Raw genomic sequence first — 9,613 nt, forward strand, 5'->3', positions numbered from 1 at the left:
ATTACCTCACTTACACTTGTAGGTGTAGGCCACTCTTTAATAGCCTTTACCTTCTCTTCATCAACCTCAATTCCTTTAGCACTTACAATATAACCAAGAAAAACAATCTGATTTGTACAAAAGGAACACTTCTTCAAATTAGCATACAACTTTTCCTTCCTTAAAATAGTCAATACACTTTACAAATGTTCAATGTGTTCATCTAAGCCTTTGCTATAGATCAAAATATCATCAAAATAGACAACTACGAATTTACCAATAAACGCACGCAAAACATAGTTCGTTAACCTCATAAAAGTGCTAGGTGCATTATATAACCCAAATGGCATCACTAACCACTCATATAAACCATATTTTATTTAAAAAGCAGTTTTCCACTCATCTCCCTCTCTAATCCTAATTTGATGATATCCACTTTTAAGATCAATTTTACTAAACACACAAGAACCATGCAATTCATTCAGCATGTCATCAAGTCTAGGAATAGGATGTCGATACTTTACAGTAATTTTATTAATTGCATGACAGTCAACGCACATCCTCCATGTTCCATCCTTTTTGGGCATTAGTAAAACTGGTACCGCATATGGACTCATGCTCTCCCTCACATATCCTTTTGCCAAGAGTTTTTCAACTTGCCTTTGAAGCTCCTTTGTCTCCTTGGGGTTACTTCTATATGCAGGTCTATTAGGAATGGTAGCTCCAGGGACGAAGTCTATTTGATGCTCAATTCCCCTAATAGGTGGCAAACCATTAGGGACTTCATTTGGAAACACATCATCAAATTCCTGCAAAAGAGTCACAATAGAACTAGGCAAAGAAAAGTTAAGCTCATTAGTATGTAAACAAGCCTCTTTGCACAAAAGTACAACAATAGGCTGTTTTGAAAAGAAAGCCCTCTTAACCTCGCTCTCTTTTGCAAACAAGTTCACTTGCTGCCTCTCTTTTCTCTCAACAATATTTTTTTCTATCTTTCCACTTGCTTTTCTCTCAATCTCTCTTTCTTTTGTACTCTCATTTTCATTTTTTATATCACTCTATTTTTGTATTGACATTTGATCCTCATACACTTGCCTAGGTGTTAATGGTACAAGAGTGATTTGCCTTTTATTTATTACAAAAGAATATCTATTTAAGTAACTATCATGTATCACACACCTATCATATTGCCAAGGTCGACCTAAAAGAATGCGTCCAGTATGCATGGGTACTACATCACATAGAACCTCATCCTTGTATCTCCCAATAGAGAATGAAACCAACACTTGTTTATTTACTTTAACTTCCCCACAATCATTCAGCCATTGTAGCTTCCCCACAATCATTCCCCAAAATCAATCAATATCAGTTTTATTATGAATTTACCCTTTCTACATTGGATCCAAATTGTGTATTTGGCTGCCCAATAGCTTGAATAATGCCAACAATGCCTTGTCTTCTCTCCAAACCCAATTCATGATGTCTTACATCTTGAATTGCATTTCTGTCCACATTTTCTCAATTAATCCATTTAAAGCAGCTTGCATCTTTTTGGCTCTAGCTCTTGTAATTGGGCCTCTATGAATGTGCAAAGGATCACTTGAAGCTTTAATAATATTCCCTTGATGGTTCTCATTACCCAAAATGAACTTGAAACAAATATAGAAATTTTTATAAGAATCTAATAGCTCGAAACAGTCATAATAAAAGATTAGTCTGAATGGTACAACACTAAATAAATAGATTTAAAACTTAAAGATTTTAAAACTTTGACAAAGAAAAGCTTAAAGATTTTAAAACTTCAGGCTGGATGTTATTGTTTTGCACTCAAATTAAATTCTCTCAGAAACCATAGTCTTGTCTCTCCTCTATGTCTCTTCTTTTCTTCTCTTCTCTCTAAATTCTCTCAAAAACCCTAACCCTGTCTCTCTTCCATTTCTCTTTTTTTCCTCTCCTTTCTCTTTTATGATTCTATTATGCTTTGCTCTCACTCTAGTTTCTTTTCATTTTTTTAAGCCATTCACAGTGGTTTTGTTTATTAAGTAAAACAACAATTAATAAAAAGAATAAATAAGAAAATACTTTACAAGCGGCTGTGCTTAAAAGGAATTTAAAACAATATGGAAAATCAATATAATAAAATAAAATAGTGATAAGGAAACAAACAAATAAACATCAATTTTTATTAAGAATGAAGTATGGGTGTTATGATAACTTAAAAAGTAATTACATTCTTTTTATAGAAAAAATAAAAATATTGGAATTCCACAATCAGTTAGATTTTTGTAAATAAAAATAGATTTAAAAAAATAAAAATAGATTTTTTAAAAATAAAAATAGATTTTTTAAAAATAAAAATATATTTTTTAAAAAATAAAAATATATTTTTTTAAAATAAAAATTATTGAACAGTGAATAAAGCTTTAATTTCTACAACGAACATTTAAAAAAAAGGTAAAATTATACGAATAAAAGAATGTGTTTTTATTAGTGAATTCAGAAGTTTTAATCTTCGGAGAAGTTGAAGTCCATAAGCTGCCAATCTTTTGGATGGCTAATTATTTTCAAATAAAATAAAATTAAAGGTATTGTAATTGGCCAATTAGATATAGATTTGGATGCTGATTTGAAGTTCAATGCCCCGAATTTGTCAAAATAATAATAGAATCACAAACAATTTATATAAATTCGTGTATACAAAGAATTGTGCTATGAGAGAATTGGTTGAAAAGTCAATCAATCCCTTCACATGCAAATTGATGTGATAAAGTTATATATAAAAATTTGCACGAAGTGTTTGTGGCTCTAACATTACTATAATAGCAATTGTGTTCAATTCTTTCCAACCATTTCTTATATTGTTGAAAAATAACAATCACTGAAAGTCTAGTCATGGATTTTAAACTTTATCTACAAAAAACAGTGGTAACAAAGAAAATTGGTTTCAACCACTACTAGAAAAATGATCTTTACTGATACTTGTGTTCTGACACTTTATTTAAAAGTATCAGTATATACATATATTTGGATCATTTTCCGCATTTAACAGATATGTATCACTAATTACTAATACTGAAGTATCAATGATTTTAGTAATAACGATCAATGACGCTTAGGTATCAGTAATTAAAAATTATCATTTTAATTTTGTTTTAGTCTGAATTCGAACCCAAGACCTCTTAAACCTAGAACTTCTACTTTGAATCAAAAGACCACTAGGCTACTAATTATTTTTAATTTTTTTATAGTTGTGCATTTTGAGTGGATAAAAACAAAACAAATGGACAAGTCTTATCTTATCCAAAATACAACTTTTCAACTCCCTCTACTAAAGTATTCATTCCCTCCTAAGCTCCCCAGATCTGAAAAATCCCTAACATCCAAATTGTCAAAAACTGCTCAGGTCTTATCTTTTTGTTTGGCCGGCATGGTGCTGCGAAATCAAAGCTCAAAGGTCAGTAAGCAGTAATGGAAGATAACGAGTGCAGAGATGGCAGGAAGAAGGTAAGACTGGCCAACACCCCTCTCTCCGTCTCCCAGATCTTGACATGTATCCTCCCATCCGGAGGTGGGGACGCCGAGAACTTGCAATGTATCCTCCGCTTGCTCACCAGTTACGGCGTGTTCTCGGAGCATCGCGAATTTAGAGGCGAAAGGAAGTACAGCCTCACCGAGATTGGAAAATCCCTCGTTACTGATGCCGAGGGTCTATCGTACGCGCCCTACGTGCTCCAACATCACCAGGATGCGTTTATGAGCGCGTGGCCTTTGGTGCACGAGGCCGTTCTGGACCCAACTATTGAGCCATTTGTGAAAGTCCATGGCGAGCCGGCATATAGTTATTATGGGAAGATGCCTGAAATGAACGGCTTAATGCGGAGAGCCATATCGGGAGTGTCCGTGCCGTTCATGACGTCCGTTTTGGACAGTTACAATGGGTTCAAAGGTGTGAAGCGATTGGTTGATGTGGGTGGGAGTGCAGGTGATTGCCTGAGGATGATATTACAGAAACATCATTTTATATGTGAAGGGATCAATTTTGATTTGCCTGAGGTTGTTGGCGAAGCTCCAAGTATCCCTGGAGTGACCCATATTGGTGGGGACATGTTTAACTCCATTCCTGCCGCTAATGCTATCTTTATGAAGTGGGTTTTAGCTACATGGACTGATGATGAATGCAAGCTGATAATGGAGAACTGTTACAAGGCTCTTTTGGCAGGAGGAAAACTAATTGCTTGCGAGCCTGTGCTGCTTGATGATTCAAACGAAAGTCAGAGGACTCGTGCTCTCTTAGAAGGGGACATTTTTGTTATGACCATCTACAGGGCCAAAGGTAAACACAGGACTGAATAAGAGTTTAAGCAACTTGGTTTCTCTGCTAGTTTTCCACACTTGAGATTATATAGAGTGTTAGATTATTAAGGAATAGCTTCAAGTCTTAGCTTACCTCACAATTATAAGTTGGTATATATGTATGTATGTGTGTGTGTATATTTTAAATACAATTAGTAGAGTATACGATATCATAATATAAAAAAATACTTGTAAATTAATAAGTTAATTACTAAAGTTGATATTTGAATTTATTCATTCACAACCATTAATATAACCCCTGCCTATAGTGGCTGAGGGCTGTGCCGCCCTGATCCTATAGTGACTACGCCCATTCGTGTCGAGGTTATGATAATTCGTTTCTTTTTATTTGTGACTCACCCATATATATGTGTGCAGCTTTTGGCATTCCAGAACCTGTGTCCTTATTAGTTTCCATGTTTTATGATTATTTTGGAGCAATGTCTACAACCATATGATTATCCGAGTGCCAATTTTTCAGTTCTATCAATAATAATGCTGCTGATGCATGCGCATAAATAGGAGATGCCATTGTATTGAAAATTAGAGAATTAAACTTTTTTAATTCGTAATGAAACTCTAACTATTTTAAGTTTCATTCTTCCTCCTTAGTTGTGCTTGATGGTCCTCCTTTACCGGAACTCCTCCACTATCTAGGCAGGTTTGCATTCCATTAACTCGGTTAATGGCATTTGCTGATTTTTCAACTTCCATATTTTTGCATGAATTTTGTTCTAGTGCCCATATGCGGCGTTAGATGTTCTGGTTACTCAATAATGTTTTTGTTTTTCTAGTCATATTCTGCTATCCGAGCTGCACTTAGTTTATAGATTTTAACCAACTAAAGTTGTTTTTTTTTTGTAGATGATAATTCGTTTTATTTTTTTCTTTTCATTTTGCCGGTATCTTATGCGCTTTCAGGGAGATGAAGATTCTGATCAAAGCATTTCTGGTAATTTGATTGACATTTCATACATGGTTGCCGTTATTTTTGAAATACTCTTATGCTATGTATACACTAAACACTGTAAGCGTTTTAAGCATTTCTCTGTTTTTCAAATTTTTTGATTTGCAGATGAGGAAGATTTTAACGTCGATTTACGAGATAATTGTGTTTCGTTGGGTGGGCCATCGGAGAAAGAGGTCAGTTTTCAATTTACCAGTTTAATTGTCATTCGATTTAATTGTTGAATAATTTTTTATTAAAATTTACTTAAATTGTTATCCATCATGTAATTGATGTGATGACGTTGATTTTGTAAATTTAGAGGCAATTGTTTTATTTATTCATGCTATAATTTTTGTAAATTGATAGGAAGTAGTGCAACTTCAATCGCGACTAGACATACTGAAAGGTGCGCTCCAAAACCGTAGTATTATTTTGTAATAAAATGTTTTTGACGCTAATGAGATTGTTGAGGGTGTTGCTCATCGATATTCATGTTTAGTTTCCAAAGCACAGACTTGGTTTCTGACATACAGGTACTCATAGAGAAACTTGTGGAAGGATTGCTGGCAGTTTATCACCAAAGGCAAGTGATTAAATTTGAATAGAATTTTCTATTTCTAACCAGTTTTCTTAGGAGAAACTAACATTTGTGTATGTCGCTGTAACAGAAGCAAATAAGTGTCTTTGTGGAAGACGAGGTTGAAACGCCTGAATTTCCTGATGAGGTTGGTTTTATCTTCTCGCCAAGGAAGGCATCAACATGTACCTCAGATGAAGAAGCAATCTCTGCTAATGAGGTATTATATCCAATAAGGTTTAGGATTAGCTATTATGTGTTGACTGCGTCTCTGTAGCTATCTGCGTCTATCTTTTCATAGATGCGCTGCTTCCAAGTAAATTTTTGTCCTTGTTACTTGACACAAGAATTATTTACGAGTTTCTTTTTATTTAGAAGGCCAATGCACTCCCAGAATTTTCACGCACTCCTGGCATTAAGACATTCCACAAAGATGGATTTCAAGATTTTGGAAGTGCAAGGCTAGATGGGGAGAACACGTGGTCTGTAGTAAGTAAAGAAGCTAAGGCACTTGTCCACTTAAATGAAAATGCTTTATGCTCATCATCATCATAGCCCACCTCCAAAGCAAACAAATCTGGTAAAGGTACTCTATGTTTCTTTAATTGTGTCTTGATAATGTTTTTCCTTTATAGTTTCTATACATTTCTATCTAAAAAATTGTCGTGCCACTTGTTAAACCAATAAACCTAGTTAAATATAGTAGTTTGCTGACATTTGAATTGTCTCTAAATATATATAATGTTTTAGTTCTTTAATCTTTGTATGTAAATTTTATCTCAATGTAATCCATGCCAGATGCTCAAAAAAGCTGTAGTCCCAAACTAATTGCTGTCAGCTGCAAGAATGTCTACATATGGAAGTTGGATTTTACCTTCTGAGTTGGAGCTTATTCTCAAAAAATTGCTAAAATAAAAGCTAAAGTGAAAAATGAATAAGACACAGAACAGTTAATGTACTTTGAGCTATGTGATGCTCTGTTGTTCACACATATGTGCTCCACCATTCGAAATAATTGAGTTTACTTATAAATAGTGTATGAATATTTTTTCTTTAGAACAAAATAGATTTATTTATATTAACCATTGTTTCTCTAATGGTTGGGAATTGGCAGCTAATTTTTTCTCCCTTTTCCATGTATGCAGATTTGCTCAATGTGTTTGAAGTATTTATTCCTCAACTTCACTTGTATCATAACCCATACAGTCTATTGAATGGAAAAGCTGCTGGTGTGATAACGTAATTATACTACTCATATTCAAAGAGTGAAAGACAGTCATCATTCTCAATTTAGCTTCTAGATTTATTAAATTTAGCCACAAGTAGTAGGCATTTGATTGGATGGTAGAAATTTTTATGTATTGAATTTGGATTATTTAGTTATGAGAGTAGGATATCTCATATTTTGGCTATTGAAGTTGAATTTGTAATATATACTAATAATATTTAAATGTGAAATGAAAGATTTTGTGATATAAATCAATTTCTTTTTGTTATTTTGTGGTGCTTTTAATTTTACAAATAAATCAATAGGCAATGATCCAATTCAATTTTTTTATTTTTTAAAAATAAATTAACTAGTGATACCATGGTAACAATAATCATAGACACTAATAAAATATCAATAACTACTAACACTATGGTGTCATAATATCGGTGATACTGTAGTAATAGTAATCACTGACACCACTTACAAGTGTCACTATTTTTCTAACTCCCAGATTACTGACACAATTAACAAGTGTCAGTGAAAGTAATTTCTGACACTATTGTAAAGTCAGTAAAGACCATTTTTCTAGTAGTGAACCACTGTTTTTTAGTTTTGTGACCAAAGATGGGGTCTTTAAATTATAAGAAATTAGAGTAGCTTTAGAGACTAATATTACGTGTCACGAATAGTGTGCCTAAATTTACACCCTTTTTTAAAGTTACAAAACAATTTTGTCACCTATATTTACATTTCAAGGAAATTTTTTTTGGCAAAAAAAGAGCTTGACTTTTTGCATAAAAAATAATGTTCGTCACTAGAAGGTTGAATCGGAGACCAAGTAGTGCATCTTAGAAAAGAAATAACTTGGTTACAAAAAAAACAACGTTACCCAAGACAAACTTTCAGCTATCATTTTTAGTTATATCATTGGAGTTACTCATCTAGGACTAAAAACTAGACTCTTAAAACTGTAAAAATTCATAATTGGTTTAAAGACTAAATTATATGTAATGGATGGTTTATCTAAATTTACACTCATTTTTTAGTTAGGAAACAATTTCATCACCTATAATTAGATTTTGCGGCCATTTATTTTCTTATTAATGATGAAATAATGTCCCAAAATATTCAATTTTTCAAGAAATGTTTTTTACCCAAAATCAAATTTTCTTTAATTGGCGAATAAAATAATGTTCCTCACAAAAAAGTAGAATCGGAGACCAAGTAGTATGTCTTAGGAAAGAAATAACTTGCTCACAAAAATACAACATTATCAAAGAAAAAATTTTCAACTGCTAATTTTAGTTTTCTCACTGTAGTTATCCATCTAAGACCATAGAATGGGGTCTCAAATTTATAAGAAATCAGAATAGCTATAGAGTTTGAGTTTTTAGTTACTCAATATATGTGCCACAAATAACTTAGTTAAATTTACACACGTTTTTTAGTTACGAAATAGTTTTGTCACCTATAATTGTATTTCATAACCATTTATTTGGTCAAAAATGTTGAGATATTGTCCTAAAATATTTCAAAATTGGAAGGAGATTTTTACGCTAGAAGAATATGTTTTTTTGTGACTAAAATAATGTTTGTCATAAAAAAATTTGAATCAAGATTGAGTAGTGCATCTCAAAAGAAAATTAATGGCAACAAAATAGAACACAAGTCAAGATGAGACTATTAAACATGATCTTAGAAAATTTTCACAATAAGTATCATTTCGTGACCAAATTTCAAAGTGTTTTAAAAAATATCATCTTCAAAAGTTGAATATCTTGTAGTGTCATCTTGACTTAATTTATACTAAAATCAATAATCAAGAGAATCTTCAGGCTCTTTAATTAAAATTCTTGTGAATTTTCTAATCGATACACAATCATTAGCCTCATTTGCAAATTTACCATTGCAACTTCATAATTTCAAACTATGTAAGAAACTCTAGACTTATTGAACTTCTAGTTGATCACAAATTATTTCAATTTTGAATTTGTTCCACTTTGGGTGGCGCTATATATATATTGAAATAATTAATACTTAAATGGTGATAGTTGTAATGTTGATAACTTTAGTCATGGCATGTCAATCACTAATCCCACAATTATCAAATAAACAGTTGCTTCAAGGAATGAAAATATATCACTAGCAAGATGAGACCAATTATTTAAATCAAAAGCTTAATATTTTATTCATGTATAAAGAGAAAGAATGGCTTCAATATGCATATTGACAATCTCAATTTACATAAATGAGTTATAAAATATTTACACATATCACATGTTCTCTTCATTTATATCCTTGATGGTTTTCTCCTCATATACATATAAAAACAAGGAAATCATATATGAACTTTTGTTTGATCTTTTGATGGTAGCATATTTCCTTAAATTGTTTCAAAGAAACAAATTATCCATTTGGATATTTAATTTTCATTCCCTCAAAGAGAGAAAAAATTCGATCACCATGATAATTCAAACCTTGAACCTTTCTATATATTTTATTATTTTTCCTTAAAAAATTTTCAAGGAAAAAATTAATTATTTTT

At 32.2% G+C, this 9,613-nt stretch overlaps 1 protein-coding gene across 1 annotated transcript; it reads left to right on the forward strand.

Moving 5' to 3' along the window:
- The first annotated feature begins 3,433 nt into the window (after nt 1-3,433).
- On the forward strand, nt 3,434-5,690 carry LOC18035407 (caffeic acid 3-O-methyltransferase). Its single transcript, XM_006423840.2, has 4 exons — nt 3,434-4,312; nt 5,254-5,284; nt 5,408-5,475; nt 5,648-5,690. Exons 1-2 carry the CDS (start codon nt 3,448-3,450, stop codon nt 5,259-5,261), a joined length of 873 nt encoding a protein of 290 aa, XP_006423903.2. The 5' UTR covers nt 3,434-3,447; the 3' UTR covers nt 5,262-5,284; nt 5,408-5,475; nt 5,648-5,690.
- Nucleotides 5,691-9,613: the final 3,923 nt, after the last annotated feature.

This window comes from Citrus clementina, unplaced genomic scaffold (genome assembly GCF_000493195.1).
Source record: "Citrus clementina cultivar Clemenules unplaced genomic scaffold, Citrus_clementina_v1.0 scaffold_8, whole genome shotgun sequence".
Taxonomy (NCBI): Eukaryota; Viridiplantae; Streptophyta; class Magnoliopsida; order Sapindales; family Rutaceae; genus Citrus; species Citrus x clementina.